This window comes from Trichosurus vulpecula, chromosome 4 (genome assembly GCF_011100635.1).
Source record: "Trichosurus vulpecula isolate mTriVul1 chromosome 4, mTriVul1.pri, whole genome shotgun sequence".
Taxonomy (NCBI): Eukaryota; Metazoa; Chordata; class Mammalia; order Diprotodontia; family Phalangeridae; genus Trichosurus; species Trichosurus vulpecula.
This window is the reverse complement of record NC_050576.1, coordinates 146,652,412-146,671,724: the sequence shown is the minus strand read 5'-3', so window position 1 is coordinate 146,671,724 and position 19,313 is coordinate 146,652,412. Positions and strand designations below refer to the sequence as shown.

The 19,313-nt window shown below is 40.6% G+C and overlaps 1 protein-coding gene across 1 annotated transcript in view; it reads right to left on the bottom strand.

Annotated features, from left to right (window-relative positions):
- Positions 1 to 761: 761 nt before the first annotated feature.
- Positions 762 to 19,313, bottom strand: part of GNG4 (G protein subunit gamma 4) — an 86,375-nt gene continuing 67,823 nt past the window's right edge. Inside the window, exon 4 of the mRNA XM_036756576.1 lies at positions 762 to 1,547. Within this exon, the coding sequence (XP_036612471.1) occupies positions 1,419 to 1,547 (129 nt within the window). The 3' untranslated portion in view covers positions 762 to 1,418. The remainder of the gene's footprint in view (positions 1,548 to 19,313) is intronic.

The window sequence follows — 19,313 nt, the reverse complement described above, 5'->3', positions numbered from 1 at the left end:
GGATCTTTGGAATATTTCTAGTTGGAAAAAATAAGACAAACTATTATTTGTCCAGTGTTCTACAGCAAGCTGCTGCCTGAGCCAAAGATAGAATTCCAGTCTCCAAAGAGACTGAGAGAGAACATAAAACAAATATTTCTTTATCCCGAAGTTGATTCTCCTCATCTCCAGGCACCATTTTGGTTTGGACCCAGTCCTCATCCTATAGGTTTAATTCAAGGATGGCCTAGAGAGAGCTGGAGGTGCTCTAGGAGATTTAGCCTAATCAAGGTTAATTGAGGTTAAGGTTAATCTGATAGAAATATAAGGTTTCTTTGTGAAACAGATAAGTTGTGGGGGGCTAGCCTCCTCCCATCTCTGGCAATAGTGGGAAGGTGGCAAGACAAGTGTCTGTTTCACGGCAGATTATTAAATTTATCAGTCAATAAACATTTATTAAGTACCTATATTTGTGTATTTTTCAAGCCTATCTGCCTTCTTCAACTAAATGATGACCTCTTCAAGGGCAGGCTGGGCCGTATCTTCTTATGCGGTGCTTTGCCTATGATGGACATTTGATATTATAACTGACCTTTGGATCTGCAAGAACATCACTCTCACTCGACTACAGGAGGAGGAAGAGTGACAGATGGGGATGAAACACAGTTTCCTTAGCTTCCTATACCTACTTGTATGACTGTGTTGAGGGGAAAAGAACCTCGGGCAATCAGGTCGATAAAAAAACACAGCAGAGCCACAGCTTGGATTTATAGTCAAATTTACTCTAGTGTTCACTCAACATTCCACAGTTGCAGAAAGGGCATTTACAGAACAGCTAACAGCAGGCAGTGCTACGGGAAAGACAAAGGTCACTCCACATAGGGTGTGTACATCAGAGAGGCAGGTGCCTCCACGGGGTGCAAATAAGGGAGAACAAGCCAATCCTCATGTCTCTTCTTTCTCAAAGAGGAGGATGGGAAGGTGGGAAATGGAGACATTCTAGATTAGCCAGGACTTACACTCTCTCCAGGAAAGGAAATAAAAATGGTATAGTTGGTCAAAAGGTCTTTAATTGGATACATAATGAAGATTCTTGGCTGCAATTTCCCTTCCTCCATGAAAAAACAGTGCTCATCCCCAATAAGCATATTCACTGAAATGAATTAACTTACTGCACTTAAACTCTGGGATTCATAATGATTAAAAAACCCCAACCCCTAGCCCCATGTTTAATTCTGCTTGGCACATGTATCATTTGCTGTAAAAATGTACATTGCTTCTTTAATAAGCCAATTTAAAAAGCACAGCACCCTAGGCCATTTCGAGTTAGGCAGCAGGAAGGGTCATCTTCTCTATTATCCCCTAGTGCTAAAAGCATGCATAATTTCTACGGGAGGTTTTCACAGACAGAAAAGGGGACACTTGCATTACAAACGGACTCAGAGAATGGTACAAAAGAACTTTTTCTCTCTGAAGGGGTTTTCTGATGCAGGCACTGGTATGATGAGGGGGTCTTCTCGGATGTGGGCATCACAGTACGCCAGTAGGTCTGCTGCAGCCTTGGAGACCTGCACAGAAAAAAAGATGACAAAAATTCGTTAGGGTCAGTACACTGGGTATGGTCCAATGATAACTTATATTTCTGTAGTGAGTTTAGGCTTGCAAAATATTTTCTTCACAACAGCCCTGTGAGGTGGGCAGTGAAACCATTAGGATACCCATTTTACAGAGTGAAGGGCAAAGCAAGGCAATAAGCTTTGTTGAGTGTTTATTCTGTGCCATGAAATGTGTTAAGCATTAGATATACAAATAAAAGCAAAAAGAAAGACAGTTCCTGCCCTTTGGGGTTCTGATGGGAAGCGGGTCAATTTTCTGGCATGGTGCTGGTAGATCGTCTAGGTTTCACAGGCATATAGCAGCACAATGCCAGAAAATTGAGCCATTTCCATTTGAATTGTCTTAGGAAGATTCTGAAGGTCACTTGACAAGATAAGGTACTGGACACTGAAGTCGTCTCTTGAGCTGAACTCCTAAGTATTTAAACTGTACTGCAGAGAGCGTGCAACTCCGATGTGCTGGACACATCATTCGAATGCCAAACCTACATTTGACTAAAAGACTGTGGAGAACTCGCACAAGGCAAGCATTCACACGGAGGTCAGAAGAAGCAATACAAAGACACTCTCAAAGTCTCTCTGAAGAACTTTGTTATTAATTGTGAGACATGGGAGATACTGGCACAAGACTGCCCAGCATGGTGTGCTCCCATCAAAGAAGGCGCTGTGCTCTATGAGCAAAGCAGAATCGCAAAAGCTCAAACGAAATGTGAGAGGCACAGATTTAGAGACATCTCCACTCCAAATGTTCAAACGGACTATTTGTGCCTGACTTGTGGTAGAGCCTTCCGAACTCATACTGTTCTAACCAGCCACAGTTGGACACATTATACTTTGACCCCGACATTGCGATGTCATTTTGGTCCTCTTCCAGCACAAAGGACAACAACCATGACTATTTTAATGGGGAAAGACAAGCACAAAACGGGGAGGAGGATGAAGTTACCAGTGTAGAAGTATGGTGTTGAAGTCAGAAGCAGAGCGGGAAGAAACAGTGGTAATTTGGAAGGAGGAAGGTCAGGTAAACGAGTTGGTATCTATATATGATAAATAAGAAAGCTAAATTGAGGGATGCCTGCTGTTGGGGAATGGCTGAACAAGTTGTGATATACGATTGTGATGGGATACTACTGTGCTATAAGGAATGATGAGCTCTGTGATGGAAAATGCCATCCACATCCAGAGAAAGAACTATGGAGCATATTGAAGCAGACTATTTCCACTTTTTTATTGTTTTTTCTTTCTCATGGTTTTCTCTTTTGTTCTGATTCTTCTTTCACAACATGACTAATATGGAAATATGTTTAACATGATCTTACATGTATAACCTATACCAGATTGCTTTCTGTCTTGGGGAGGGGGTAGGGGAGGGAGGGAGAAAAAATTGGAACTTAAAATCTTACAGAAATAATGTTGACAACTATCATTATGTGTAATTGGAAAAATAAAATACTATTAAAAAAGAAAACAAAAGAAAAAGAAACGATGAGCTCAATGAGCTTAGAAAAACATGGATAGACTTACATGAAATGATGAAGAGTAAAATGAGCAGAACCAACAGAATGTTACATACAATAACAGTTTTAAGAACTTTGAGCAAGTGAGTCATTTTGACTATTATAACTACTCAAATTAATTAGAAAGTACATATGAAGGAATATGCTGACTACATCCAGAGAAAGAACTGATAAACAGAAGTGTGTGTAGAATGATTTTGCATATATCTATCTATATGTTTACACACATATATTTGTGTCTAATGGTAGCCATCTCTAGGGTGGGGGGGCACAGGGAGGAAGAAAAAAAGAAATTTACAAGATAACTTTATTATATATTTAAAAGGAATAGCGAGTTGTACACAATAGATTGGCAGTTTCATGTGCAGTCATCTTTGTTATTATACTATATGGAAATGCTTGTTTTATTCCATAAATCAAACATAAAATAAATTTTTTTGAAAAAGCTATTTTCAAGGCTAGACAGAGTACGCATGCAAGCCTGGCATGATGTGTACTTTAAAACATACTTTTTATTTTTTTAAAACATACTTGTAAGATATCTCATCTCCTCCTGTCTCTTCTCACAGCTTTCCCCTTCAGTCATTCCCTTTCTCTAATCTTCATTCTCTCTTTACCCATGGGCTCTTTCCTTATTGCCTATAATCATGCCAGATCTCCTCAATTCTTAATAAAAACAAAACAAAAACCCCCACAAAAAACCTTCTCTAGAATCTACCATCCCTTCAATCTTGAGGGCAAAGACTATTTTTTGTCTTTATATCCTCAGTCCTTAGCACAGTGTCCGGCACATAGTAGACACTTAATAAATGCTTGTGGTCTGATTGCTTTGTAGGTATTCCAAAAGGTAGAGAAAAAGAGAGAGCATTCTAGGCCTGGGGCACAGTTCAGGTAAAGGCAGAAGGGAAGGAAATAGAATTTCATGTCCGAACTCTATCAGAGAATGAAGGAAGAGGAGAAATATAAAAGAGTTAATTTCTCTGCAAAGAAAAGTAGACATTATGGCATATTGGAATATATGATTCAGTTCAGGAAGGAACATTTTCAAGAGATACTTACAATGGTTCTGTGAATATTCAGGACTTACCATCTGCCCTGTCACTATCTCCTGAGGCCTTCCAGGCTTTACCTGCACACCCAAGGCACTGCCATCTGACCTACGGATATAACATTAGGACCTCTGGGGCTTGCTCTCTGCCTGTTGCTGTCCCCTTAGGATTTCCAAAGCCTTTCCATCTGTCCTTTAGTTGAACTTTAAAAAAATGTGTTGTACTCCCCAGTTAGTGTCAGTTCCCTGGGAGTTGAAACTATTTAAATTTTTAAATTTATATTCCCGGGACTTGGATTAGTGTTTAAGTAAAAGCATTTAACACATGCTTTTTCATGAATTCATTCAGTGCTTTTCTGTTTCCTTACAGAGTCAAATTCATAGAAAAATCTGTCTACACTACTGACTTCCATTTCTTCACCTTCAACTCTTCAAGTTTTTGTAGAACGGCTTCCAACATTACCACTTGAGGGAAAGCACTTTCTCCAAGGTTACCAATGATCTCTGAAGTACAAAATTTCAGGGTCTTCTCTCAGTTTTTATCTTTTATGATCTTCCTGCAGCACTTCAAACTGTTTTCCGTGCTGTCTCTCATATATTTTCACTATACTATTTCTTTTGGTTCTGCACTTCTCTGGCTGCTCCCTCTCCATCTCCCTTGTTGTACTGTTATCCTCATCCCACCCCTTATGCGTGTATACCCCAATGTTCTACCCTGGGTCCTCTTCTCTCCTCTTTCTCCACTTTCTCTTGGTGATCTCACTAGCCACTTTGGATTCAATGCCCAATTCTGTGCAGACTGTATATCCAACCATCACCTCTCTCTTGAGCTCCAGGCTTGCATCATCAACTGGCTATTAGACATCTCTACCCAGATATCTCACAGTAATCTCAAATTCAACATGTTCAGCACAAAACTCTACTTTTCTTCTGAAACCTCCTTCTCTTCCTAGATTCTCTCTGTCTGCTGATTGCACCACCGTCCTTCCAATCACTCAGGTTTGACATCTCACTCATCCTTGATTATCACTTCTACCATAATCAGGTACCAGATCTCATTGACTCTACTTCCGCAGCTCTTTTCAGGATTAGTATGATCTTCTAAGTCATCTCCCTGATCTAGTCTATCTTCTTTCTAAAGCATCTTCTGCACAGCTGTCAAGTTGATATTTCTAAAGCATAGGCTTGAAGATGTCTCTCCCTTACTTAAGAAGCCTCAGTGGCTCTCTATTCCCTTTAGGATAAACTACAAACTTCTCTTTTCGGAACTGAAAGCCCGTCACAATCTGCTGCTAGTCTCTCTTTTATATTTCTCTTCTTCCTTAATTCTCTGATAGAGTTTGGACATGAAATTCTATTTCCTTCCCTTCTGCCTTTACCTGAACTGTGCCCCAGACCTAGAATGCTCTCTCTTTTTCTCTACCTTTTGGAATACCTACAAACCAATCAGACCACAAGCATTTATTAAATGTCTACTATGTGCCAGATGCTGTGCTAAGGACTGAGGACATAAAGACAAAAAATAGTCTTTGCCCTCAAGAAGTTTACATCTTGACAAAGGAGACAATGTGTGTGTGTGTAGATATAAAATATATGTATGTATACACACACAGAGTCATATGCAAATCAGATACATGGTAAGCTTGGAAAGAAAGGCATGAGTAGCTGGTGGGACCAGGTAAATCCTTTTTCAGTAGGTGGTTGGTGACCTGAGTTTTGAAGGAATTCAGGAAGCAGAGGAGATAAAGGAGAGCATTTTATATATGGGGGACAGACTAGGGAAATGGAACATTAGGAACAGTCAGTAAGTCGACAAACTTTTATCAAGAGCTTACTGTGTGCCAGGCACTGTGCCAAATGCAGTGGTTGCAAAGAAAAGTAAACACTTTAGTCCTTGACTTCAAGGAGCTTTCACAGTCAAATGGGAGAGACAACATGAAAATAATGGGATACATACATGATATATCTAGAGAAGATAGAAGGTAATCTCAGAGGAGAATGCACCACTGGGAAAAGCTTCCTGCAGAAGGTAGGATTTGAGGTGAGTACTGAAGGAGGACAGGGAAACTAAGAAGCGGTGGTGAGGGAGATGAAGACACAGCATTAGCGAAAATACAGAGACAGGAGATAGAATATTATGTGTGAAAAGTAAGTATGTAGACCATTTATGCTGGATGACAGTGTGTGCAGGGAGACTGGCTAATGAGGGCTCAGGCCTTAGAGCATGTCTGTAGGCATGGAGTCAGGAAAATCTGATTTCAAATGTGGCCTCAGACACTTACTAGCTATGTGACCCTAGGCAAGTCACTTAACTCTGTTTGCCTTAGTTTCTTCATCTGTCAAATGAGCTGGAGAAGGAAATGGAAAACAACTCCAGTATCTCTGCCAAGAAAAACCCAAATGGGGTCACAAAGAGTCAGATATGACTAAAACAACTGAACAACAACAACATCTCCTACCTGATTTTAATTTGACTCATGTTACTTTAGGGACCTTTCTTCTAGCCATGAGTGACTGAAGGGCTGGTGCTGTGCTATGATGAGTTTCCTGGTTGGCATCAGAGCCAGAAGGACTGAAGACAGAGACAGAACTGAGTTGTATATAAAAAGATTGATATGCCCCTCCCTTGGTCTTTTTTGGAGGAGGAGGGGGAGAGTCCTTCTCTTTTTCCTAGCAGTTTTAAAGTCTAGAAGATTGTTGTGAGTCCCTGCGTAGGAGAAGGGCAAGCTGACCTGTCTCCCACCCAGCTCCCATGTGTCCCTGAGTGCATGATACCCATTTTTGTTGTTTCTTCTTTTCTGATCTTGGATGTATGAGTATCTGTATATGGAATAGAACACATTATGACCTTGTGAGCTTCAAAAGGTTGGAAAAATCATTAAGATGTCCCCTTAACAAACAGGGTCAGCAGCAAAGACCACTATAAGAAGTAGCAGCAGTAGCTGTGTTCAGTGAGGAGCTAGGCCTGGGAATGATGTTCTTGATCTATCCCAGAAGTGAACTGACCTATCAGATGAGATATATGTAAGGATCTAGCCCAGGTGAGCAAGAGAATGTTGCATCTATCTGGGATGCCACACCCAAAAACAAACTTGAGAGAGTCAGTGAAGCAAGAAAAGGACTCTTGGGGATCCTCAGTCATAGATGTTCCCTAAAAAGATGACTTTGTGCCTCTGTGTTTGAAGTTTGAGTCCACTCTCCCCAGGGACAGAGGATGTGCCTAGGGGATGGTGGACCCCTGGTTTGGGGGGATGTTTTATAACTTTTGTCCCCACTATACTTTTTCAGAAAACAGCTTTTAAAATTAATAACTAGTTAACTGATGTTGGGAGGAGGCAGCATGCTGGAATGGGGGTTTCTGAGAAATATTAGAAGTTACAAACCTTCCTGGTTACCCCTAGAACCTTGAGGGGAAGGATTAGTCATCTGCTTTCTGGGAGCCCTGACCCAGTGTGATGTGAATAGGGGAAATGGGGAGTGGGAAGAGTGCCATAAATGTCCAAGAAGATTGGAAAAGTAAAAAGAGGTCAGGTTATGAAGAACCTTCAATACAAGAGGACTTTGTATTTGATTTTGGAGGTGTTAGTAAGCTACTAGACTTTACTGAGGAGGGGGTGGGGTGATAAAGAAAAATCTGTACTTTGGAAAAAATCAACTTGGAAGTTCTGTGGAAAATGGATTGGAGTGAGGGGAGACTTGAAGCAGGGAAACCAATTAGGATGTTAGTGCACTAGTCTCTCTTTGCAGTCCTGCTTTGTTTGACCTCCACGGAACAAGACGCTGCCTGGTGTTCCTCCGCCCCACCTTCCTTTGTGTGTTGGCTTCCCCAACTAGACTGTAAGCTCCTGGAGGTCAGGGACTGTCTTTCTGTTTCTTATTTGTATTTCTTACACTTAGAACAGTCTAGGTGCTTAATAAAAGTTTACTGATAACTTGAATTGAATAGTTTAGTGGACAGGTGATAGGATTTAAACTTGGGTGATGGCTATGAGAGTGGAGAGAAAGTATATCAGATAGGCTTCATTCCAGTGTTCCTTTTTAGAAAAGGCCTCTCCTGATTCCTCCCCTTTCCCCAAATTACTTTGAATTCACTTTGTGTAGACATATACCTGCTTCATTTTTGTCTTTCTAACCCTAGTGCCTAGCACAGTGGTACATATTAGAAGATTAATAAATGGCTATTAAATTGAAAAAGTTTCTAGATTATAGAGCTAGAAAGGACATCAGAAGATCATTTGGTTGAGCATCATGCCTTCAGGAAAATAAGATATTATTTCATCTTACAAATAAAATTCAGAGAGTGGGATTCAAGGATGGGAATTCAGAAACTCCTTTCCCCGCCACTAATTTTTCCCCTCCACCTAATAAATTGTGGAGGGTCCCTAGGATAGGGATTTTTAAGAGTTCCCAGATTCTATTTCCTCCTATCTGGAAGAAGGTAGCTGAGAGTGGCTATTGATTTCCTTCCAAGTCTGGATGACTGCTTTTCAGGAATTTTGTAGGAAGGATTCCTTTTTAGGCATGAATTGGACTTGACTTCTGAGGCCCCTTCTGGCCCTGAGATTCTGTGACTCTGATCCTGACTCCAGGTTCAGCACTCTCTACATACACACACAGGCATATGTGTGTATACATATACATATCTATTCATGTGTATTCAAATATTCATATATACTGAAGACCTCTTCCCAAACCATTTTGAACCCTCAAGACCTTTGAAAGGCCTAAAACCTGGATTGGCCTATCATGAGAGACATTCTGCCCCACTCTGAGCTACCATAATGCATAACATGTTGTGGCATAACAGACATGTTCTGCTTTGTTCTCTGAGTGAACTCAAAATGCCCCTTCCTGTGTCAACAACTACAGCTGACCAGGAGCATTCTTCTATTTATGACCACTAAGGACAGGACACCTGGGACCGGATACTATCTTGAACTTTTCTTATCTTGGTATTTTATGGACATATGCTATGTAGGGGAAACACAGACATCCTGGATCTATAATTTCAACTGACACCTTGACATTCTCCTATCATATTGTATTTACAACCTATTTACTTAAGAAATTCCTCTCTCATATCATGGCTATGTCATTTTGGCTGACATAGGCATCCTGAGCCAGGAAGGAAGGGAGGGGTGAGAGAGAATTGCTCTGAAGACATAGGTCTGCCTTGTCTGTTCATCCTTGGGTTCATTGTCTTATGGTAAGCTCCCATGCCTATCTCTATAAGCGTGTTCTGCAAGATTTGAGAGAAATAAACACTCACATGCAGCCTAATTTTGTTTGTCTTTCTAAGAACAAACTTAGTAATGGTTGACAATATAGTTGAGAATGGTTGACAATGAAGTAGCTGGTGGTCCAGTGGATAGAATATAAGCCTGAACTCAGAAAGATCTGAGTTCAAATCTGAATGCAGACACATACTGTGGGATCCTGGGTAGGGTGATGTGCAGACCCAGTCTGTCTGTCTCAGTTTTCTCATCTCCAAAATGGGGATAGCAATAACACCTACCTCACAGGGTTGTCAGGGTCATCAAAAGAGATGATGCATGTAAAATGCTTTGCAAACCTCAAAGCTCTTATAAATGTTAGCTCTTATTGTGTATTTAAGTTACAAGCAGTACTGTTTTATATTTAGCAGGTCAAAGGCAGCTAGAGCTTTTGGTTTGTTTGTTTTCCCAAATGCACCAACAGATACCTAGCACCTTTTGAATACACCAGTCATGAATAATGGAGATAAGGATTTATCCAGGTTTGGAAGAGTTTCTTGAGCATCTGTGTTGGGGCAATGAGGTTCTACTCACATACCAGTCATTCTAGGGGCATAGGTTGGCCAAACAGGCATCCCCAGTTTATTGTTGGTGCCATAAAAATCCACTATGAATACCAATGTAGTTAGGCAATTTATCTCTACCAATAGAAGCTTTTTTAAAAAAACCACAAGCTGGAATCCCCAAGCCCTCATATGAAAGGGTCCCTATGTTCCTCTATAAAGAGAGAAAGTACCCATCGGGGGACTTGCCTCATATCAGCAGAAGATCTTACCAAAGAGAAGGGCTAAAAACCAGTGTTCCAATGATAGCATGCTGTAAATTTCTCCTCCTATTTTCCCCACTGCTCCCACCAGTAACCAGGCCTCCATCTCTCCCAATCCTTCTGGCATGCCTCAATTATGCAGCACAATAGAATTCCCAGTGAAAGTCTATGCCGCCGCCTTCCCCCTCCCCAGGAACAGCCAGGTAGCAGGAGGTTAGGCCGTGGGCCAACATTCACTAAGACATAGAAGGAGGGGATCAACCTCATTTCATTTGCTGTCTGTGAAATGAAACGTGTTTGGCAAATGAATGGCTTGAACATTAACCCATCCTGCCAATTAGATTGTTCTGCCTGTAAGTGCTTATTAGAGGCTTACAGGCAGGGATAAATATATAGCAGTCAAATGAAATCCTTTTAGTATATTTTTGTGTCCAAATCTTCTTCAGAATGATGCAAACTCCACAAAGAAAGAATATCTGGTTGTTTTCTAAAGCTTCCAGGGCATCCCATTTTTAATTTGTTCATCTTCCAAAATTTATAGTAATTCTATTTTTGATTTTTATCCCAGGCCAAAATCCTGTAAATGACAGTTAAATTCCTACAAGTAATTCTAGAAAGGATGTATTCTGGAGTTCTCTCTCTAAATGTTTTAAATAAGGACATGAGCGGGTACTTTTCAAAGGAGGCAATACAAGCTATCAACAATCATATGAAAAAATGCTCTAAATTATGAATAATTAGGGAAATACAAACAAAAGCAATTTTAAGGTTTTACCTTATACCCATCAGATGATTAAAGATGACAAAAGAGGAAAATTACAGATGTTAGAAGGGCTGGGGCAGGGTGGGGAGAAGATATACTAATGCATCGTTAGTGGACCTGTAAATTGGCCCAGCTGTTTTACAGTTTGCAGCTTTGCCCCAGAATTACTACACTATGTATATCCTTTGATCCAGCTATACTACTATGAGACCTATACCTCAAGGAGATCAAAGAAAGAAGGAAAGGACCTATATGTACAAAAATATTTAGAGCAGCTCTTTTCAATTTTCAAAAATTGGAAACTAAGGGGGTATCCTGTTGGGGAATGGCTAAACAAGTTATGACATATGAATGTAATGGAATATTATGGCATAAGGAATGATGAAATGTTTCATTTCAGAGAAAACTGGGAAGATCTCTATGAAGTGATGAAGAGCAAAGAGAACAATCTTTATAATGGCAACAACATTGTGGAGAAAAACAACTTTGAGAGACTTTAGAACTCTAATCAATGCAATGATAAACCATGAGATCAGAAGCAGATGTCTCTGTTATAGAGATGATGGACTTGAAATGCAGAGAGAGGGGCGGGGTGGGGGGGAAGAGAAAGATGGGGGGGAGGGAGGGAGAAAGAGAGACAGAGAGAGAGAGGGAGAGTGCATTTTCATTTACAGCCAATGTGGGAATTTGTTTTTGCTGAACTATGCATGTTTATGATGAGGGTTTCCTTTTTCCAAAAAGCCTCAGAGAATTTTAAAATTGGAAAGGGCCTAGTACAACCATCTTACTTCATAGAGAGGGAAACTGAGCCACAGAGTGATTAATCAACTTGTCCAAGGCAAAGGTACACAGTTAATTAGAGCATGAGTTGGGGCTAGAAACCAGTTCTCTTGTATTCCTCGTTCAGTACTCCTTCTATGATAGCATGCAGGGAAGCACGTAATCAGTCGCTTCTCCATTAAAATAGTGCACAGTCTCTAGGTCATACTCCGTCACTGTATCTTTGCCTATGCCAGGTGTACAAGTATAGGAACTTCCCCTAAAGACCAAAAGGATATGGGGGATGCAGGGACAGGAGTGGTGTTGATGAAGCCATCACAGGGCCCTTGAGAGAAAGTATGGGGAGGGAGAGCCTTGGAGATGAATGCCACTTGAGAATGGGTGAGTATGCCCATGGACCTAGTATATCAGAACCCCGGCAGCACGGTAAGCTGAACAGGACACTGGAATTGGAGCCAAGAAGACCTCAGTTCAAACATTCCTTACTAGCTGTGTGACTCTGGGAAAATCCTCCAACTTCTCTGGGCCTGTTTCCTAAGTTCTTTCATCTATATTTCTTATCCTGGGAAACATATTCCAGAACAAAATAAGAATCCCCCCATGTGATCTGCAGAGAAGTAGGATGTCACGAATGCTTCTATACTACAGCACTACAGGTATTGGGGGTTCTAGAGCAGGAAGAAACATCACAGGCTGTTTTTTTTCTTCACCACTTCCCCCTCCCCATCATTTTACAGATGACTTGACCAAGATCCCACAGGTAGTGTTGGAGGTGGGATTTGAACCCAGGTCTCCTGTCTCTAGAATCAATCCTCTTTCTATCACATCATTTTATTATGTCACTCTGTAGAGGTCCCTCCGAAGCCTGTGTCACCTTTGCCCTTTGAAGAGGTGTCATGTGTCTGTGGTGAAGTTCTCTCATAGTCACTGTTTACTTTCTCTCTGTTGGGGCTCAGACCAATACAGATAAAAGGTGGCCTAACCTGTGCTTAGAAATTGCCCATTTAGCTGCAGCTGCGGGATTGACCACCTGCCTTCCTTCTTTCATATTAACTTTTCCTTACCTGGACAATCTCTTAGTCCCGGCTCTGCACCACCAAATACCTTTTGGACACTTTCAGCTGGATGTCCCATCTTAAATTCAACACATGCCAAACAGCACTCCTTCCCATCATCTCCCCCATCTTTTTTCTAATGTACCTGTTTCTGCTGAAGGCACCGCCATCTTTGTAGTCACATAGATTTCCAATACAGTGTTATCCTTAACTCCTTGTCCATTTCTGCTGCCCAAACACGGTAACTCTCTCCTTTACTCAGGTGCTCATCGCTCTTTGCCTATATATTATTGTATAGCTACCTCATTGGGTTTCCCGCCTCAAATTTCCCCCACTCCAATCTATTGTCTACACAGCAGTCAAAGTTATTTTCCTTGTTCAGGTCTGACCAGGTCACTCCTCTACTCAGTAAACTCCAGTGGTTCCCTATGACTTCTACGATCAAATATAAACTTGTTTGGTTAGAATTTAAAGTATTTTGCAACCTGGCTGCAACCTACCTTTCCAGACTTATAGATTATTTCCCTTCATATACTCTACAATCCAGCCAAACTATGCTCCTTGTTGGTCTTGCTCTCCCCTAAGCCATGAATGCCCTTCATCCTCACCTGTCTCTTAGAATCCTTGGTCTCCTTCAAGGCTAAACTCAATTGCCCATTTCAGTGTGGAGCCTTTCCTTATATCCTGGCTGCTGGTGTCTCTCCCAGTCCAAACTCTTTTATGTACCTATGAATGTTATCTCCCCTGATAGAATGTAAATTTCTTGGGAAGGGAAAAAACCCAACCCTTTCATTTTTGTCTTTGTACTCAATGACTTGCATATGGTAGGTACCTAATAAAAGCTCTAAATTGATGATAGATTGAATTAGGCTTTACATGATTTCAAACATAAATATATAACTACTATGACCTTATATGTTACAACACTTTAATCTTCTCCTGGACCACAATTTTTAAAAGCACATAAAACTATTCCGATGTATATTCAACTACTATTACATTCACTTACTATGACTTTTTGTCTTTTATGGACTGTTTGATCCGATCATAAATCCATTACAACTTTTCACCTCTTTTCAGTCTTCACTTCATTATCACAGCCTTTCCACAATCTCCACACTGACAATATTCAACTCCCCTGCCATTCTCAAAGTCTTACTTAAGAGACTTATGTTAAAAACCTGCTACATGTATAACATGTAGTTAGAGGAGCAGCCAGGTAGTACAGTGGATAAAGCATGGGGCCTTGTATCAGGAAGACTCATCTTCCTGAGGGCAAATCCAGCCTCAGACACTTTACTAGCCGTGTGACCTTGGGCAAGTCACTTAACCCTGTTTGCCTCAGTTCCCTCATCTGCAAAATGAGCTGGAGAAGGGAAGGGCAAACCACTCCAATATCTTTGCCGAGAAAACCCCAAATGGGGTCATGAAGAGTCAGACACAACTGAAACATAACTGAACAACAACATGCGTAGCACTGTTCTAGGTGCTGATGGAAATGCAAAAGAAATACGGGGCATGATCTTTGTTCTCTAAGAGCCTACAATCCAGTTGGGGAGGCAGACAGAATAGCCAAGGGACCATATTGGGCCTCTTGTAGTAATTATATTAAAAAACCCATCCATCAAAACACCTACTGTGTGAAAGGCATAGTAGTGCTAGGTGTTGGGTTGCAAAGATGAAAAACAAGACAGTTCCTACCCTCAAAGATCCTGTAATTGAAGTGAGGATGGGAGGATGAGATACATGCACCAACAACTATAACATAAGGCAAACTGTGGTAAGTGTAAAGACCTTCAGACAAATTATGATAATAAATCTAAAGAGGGAGGAATAGATGGTGGTTTTGAAGGTCAAAGGAAGCTTTCTGGAGGAAGCAGTAACTGAGCTGCGCCCTAAGTGAAGGAAGGGATTTCAAGAGATGGAGAGAAGGGGAGTCGATTCTCTGCAAAGGTAAAGGTCTGGGAGACTGGAAAACAAGCACAAGGGATGGTGAGAGGGAAGATATGAGATCAGCACAAGAAAAAACAGGAAAGAAGGGTGCAGAGAACAAAGAGGCCAATGGGATCAAAGCTTTTAGGAAAAAAATCTCACAGAAGACACGGAACCTGAGCTTGGCCCTGCATCACTTTTGTATATCACAATTCTTTCTGTCTTCATATTCCAGTATCAGGCAGGAAGCCAACTAACATTTATTAGGAACCTACTATGTGCCAGGAACTGGGCTAAGTACGGGAGATATAAAGAAGGGCAAATATCCAACAGTCTCAGCTTTTAAAGAGCTCACAGTCTAACGTGGGAGACAACATACAAACACTTATGTACAAACTGTACATGCACACATAATACAAGCATACATATGTGTATGTATAATATATAATATGTATGTAGTATGTATACCTGTGTATATATACACATATTTAATTGTATATATACATATATATATAATTGTGTATATAAATATATATTTAATTGTATAAATACATATATATTTAATTCTGTATATAAATATATATTTAATTGTATAAATACATATATATTTAATTGCTCAAAAGAAACCTGAGATGGCCAAATTTAGAGACCTCTTCACTCCAAATGTTCATCTGGACTATTTGTGCTTGACTTGTGGCAGAGCCTTTTGAGCTTGTATTGGTCTAATCAGCCACAGTCAGACACACTGTACCTTGACCCCGACATAGTGATGTTATTTTGGTCCTCTTTGACTACAAAGGAAAACAACCATATGATCAATTGGGGATAGTAAGAGGGAAGGGACTAAGATTAAAGAGAACTTGGAAAGGATCCTTCCAGATGGTGGGGGGCAGCCAGCGAAAATGCTAGGATTTGGGATTCGGCAGATGGGGTATACGAGGAACACCCAGGAGGCCAGTGTCACTGGATTGCCAAGTACATGTAGGGGTACAAGACGTAAGGAGACTAGAAATATAGAGGGACGGATTATGTCTTTGTTTTGTTTTTACATTTTTTTTTTGCAGGGGGGAAGGCAGGGCAATTGCGGTTAAGTGACTTGCCCAAGGTCACAAAGCTAGTGAATGTGTCAAGTTTCTGAGGCTACATTTGAACTCGAGGCCAGATTTGAACTCAAGTCCTCCTGACTCCAGGGCCAGTGCTCTATTCACTGCACCACCCCCGGCGGGGGGCAGATTATGATGGGCTTTAAAAGCCAAAGAGAGGATTATATATTTGATTCTGGAAGTCATAGGGAGCCCCTGGAAGTTACTGAATCGGGGAGGAGGGAGATAATCAGCTTTATTTTACCAAGTATCCGTATTTATTAGTACAAGTAAGCCATTCATATATTTTCGAGCCTTGATCCTAAATGGGCTGAGTCTAGGAAATTTTCTATCACCTTCTAAAGTGCCACCAATTTGTATTTTTCAAGAAAATAAAGAACTTGTCTTACTTTTAAAGGCATTGCAGCTGAAGCTCAGTCATTCTACAAATGCTTTGTTAACTCTAAATGTAGAGCTCTGATATATTGAGTATTAGATAAAAAAAAACTGTCCTCAGGGAGCTTACAGTTTAGTAAAGGGATATGACATATTGAACTGTGATATAAAATAACATATAGTAAGTGATTTAGAGGCAGGCTGGCCTAGTGGATAGATCTTCTAGCTAGACCAGAAGAAGACCTTGATTCATGTCCTACCTCTAAGATGTACTATGTGGTGAAGTGGATGCAGTATTGGTCCTAGAGTCAGGAGGACCTGAATTCAAATGTGATCTCAAGCACTTACTGGATGTGTGACCCTGGGCAGGTCACTTAACTCTGATTGTCTCCCTGCTCTGAAAAAAAAAAGTATTGTATATACCTTTTTTTGAGGGCCAGTGTTAAACATTTACCAGCATACTTCTATTTTTCTTCTTCCTCCTTCCTTCCTTCCTTCCTCCCTCCCTCTTCTCTTTCTTTCTTTCTTTCTTTCTTTCTTTCTTTCTTTCTTTCTTTCTTTCTTTCTTTCTTTCTTTCTTTCTCTCTGTCTTTCTCTCTTTCATAACTGGGACTTGAATGGAGGCATTCCTGACTCTTAGGTTTTTGTTCCTTCTATCTTCTATGATCTGTTGTCAAGGCTATTTCAAAGATAGAAGTGGGTGGCAATGGAGCCCTGTATTAGGGTTCTGGCAGCTAGAATAAACAGAAGACAGATATAAGAGATACAGCAGATGTAGAATTGCCAGGACTTGGTAACTTGGTAATATGCCATGAGAGGGGAGGGAGAAGGAAAAGTCTGAACCAACATGAAAGTTTTGAACATGCAACATTGAGTGCCATTGAAAAAAACAAGGTGGTTTTGGGGAAAGATAACAGGCTTGACTTTGGACAAATTGAGTTGGAGAGGCCAGTGGCCCATCCACATGGGGATCATTTGCAGGCTAAATTGAATAGAGAGGAGAGTGTAGGAGTTAGTGGCAAGCAGACTGAACCTAAATGGTGACTGTGTGACTAGGATTATTGTTGTTCCTCTTTCATTTTTTGAAGAAGACCAATGACTAGGATTGGAAGCCTGGGTGATGTGAGATGTCTTGAAGGGACCCCTGGGCCCTTGGAGGGGGAATAGCTTAACCAACAGAAGTTGTTTTGCTGCAAACTAAAACCCAACAAATTACTGAACCTGGCCAGTGGCATGTAATACACAATGGGCTAGATGATAATGCCAAGTAATAAGTGCTCAGCTTAAGACCAAATGCATAGAGTTGGTTTGGTTCCATGCAATATTAATTTTCCTAAGTACACTCAGCATTATTTTGGAATTTGTGCTATGCTGGGTGGCCCACTTAATGGCACCTCCATACACACTGTGCAGGTTAGATTACAACAAAAATGTCTGTATCAGCAAAGGATTTCTACACCTCAACTGAGGCCCCACTTATTACAAGCAAGAGTTAATTCTTGTTTATTCCAGTAAAACCAAAGCATTTTGGATGATCCCCTGGAATTTGCTGTAAAGCAATCTGATCTTTATATATATAATATAAATTATAATAAATATATTTTATTTAACATCTAATAAATATAATTTGATCTTTACGAATATTTATAAATAATAAATATTATAATATTCACTTTTTAGGGAGAGTGCTAGCTAGGGTCCAGGCCTGTCATGTTTGTTGAGCAACTGATTTCACTGGTGTAGGGGATTCCTTGGTGTCGAAGCACTCTCTGCCAATGTAGATTGGCAACTCAACTGATCTTACAGTCTATGCAAACTTGCCTGCACCCTTTAAGAGTTTACATAAATTGGCCACTGTTTCCCAGCTATTGAAGGTAGAACTTGAACCTAGATCTTCTCAGTTTCAAGGGGATAGCTACCTATTCACTATGCCTGTTTTCTCATGGGAAAAAAATCTGAATACACAACGAGCACCAAGGCTCATAAATTGATGAATTAATCCAGTATACAATAACGCTTCATATTTGGGTAGTTCTTTGCATGTACATTTTTGCACATACAACATCTTGCTTTAGTTTAGCTTGTGAGGGATACAAGGGAATTTTCTCTATCTCTATTTTACAGATGAGAAAACTGAGGCCCAGAAAGAAAATATAAATGACTGACCCAACATCATCTCAGCCAGTAAACTGCACAGTAGGAGAATCACGATCAATATTCTTTTTTTTTAGGGGGGAGGGCAGGGCAATTGGGGTGAAGTGACTTGCCCAAAGTCACAGTGTCTGAGGCCAGATTTAAACTCAGGTCTTCCTGACTCCAGGGCCGGCACTCTACTCACTGAGCCACCTAGCTGCCCCCAATGTTCTTTCCACTAGCTTATTATGTTGCTAGCAATTGGCTAATATTTTTACAGTGTCTCAAGGTTTGCAAAGAACTTGGCATACCTTATCTCACTATGCTGAGGTGTAGGGTTACTACCCTCCCCATTTTACAGATGAGGAAGCTGAGGTCCAGAGAGATTAAGTGAGTTGCCCAGGGCCACACAATGTCAGAAGCAGGATTCAAACCCAGGTCTTCTGGATTCCAAGTCTAGTGCTTTTCCATATACTATACAACTACATTCGGCAGAACAGTTCATTAAACTGTTTCTCAATTTGTGGGATAAGATTTTTAAAGATCAGCTCCAGGTTGATTTTCACCAACGTTTGAAGACTTCCTTTTGGCAAATAAAATGCATGTAATAGATGCCACTGAACCCGCCCTGAACATTTGCAAAACATATGGATGACAATCAGCTTTCCAGAAGAGAAGCCCTTATTTTGATTGGAAAATTAAGAACACCTTTCTCCTTTACTTTTCCTTTTCAAGTTTAAAATACAATTTACCCAAAATCTAATATTCTTGAATGCATGGAGCTCCTGTACCTCCCTTTCTTGGTACCAAACTGTCAGATTTAATAGAAAAGATCAAAAAGAATCCATAGCCTTAAAAGAATGGTGGAATTTTACCAACAGAGTAAAGGAGGTGATTAAAACAGCCCAAGTTAGCACATAATCCTGTTAGTTGCACTATAATTATAAGCTTCAATGACAGGAGAAAACGCTGT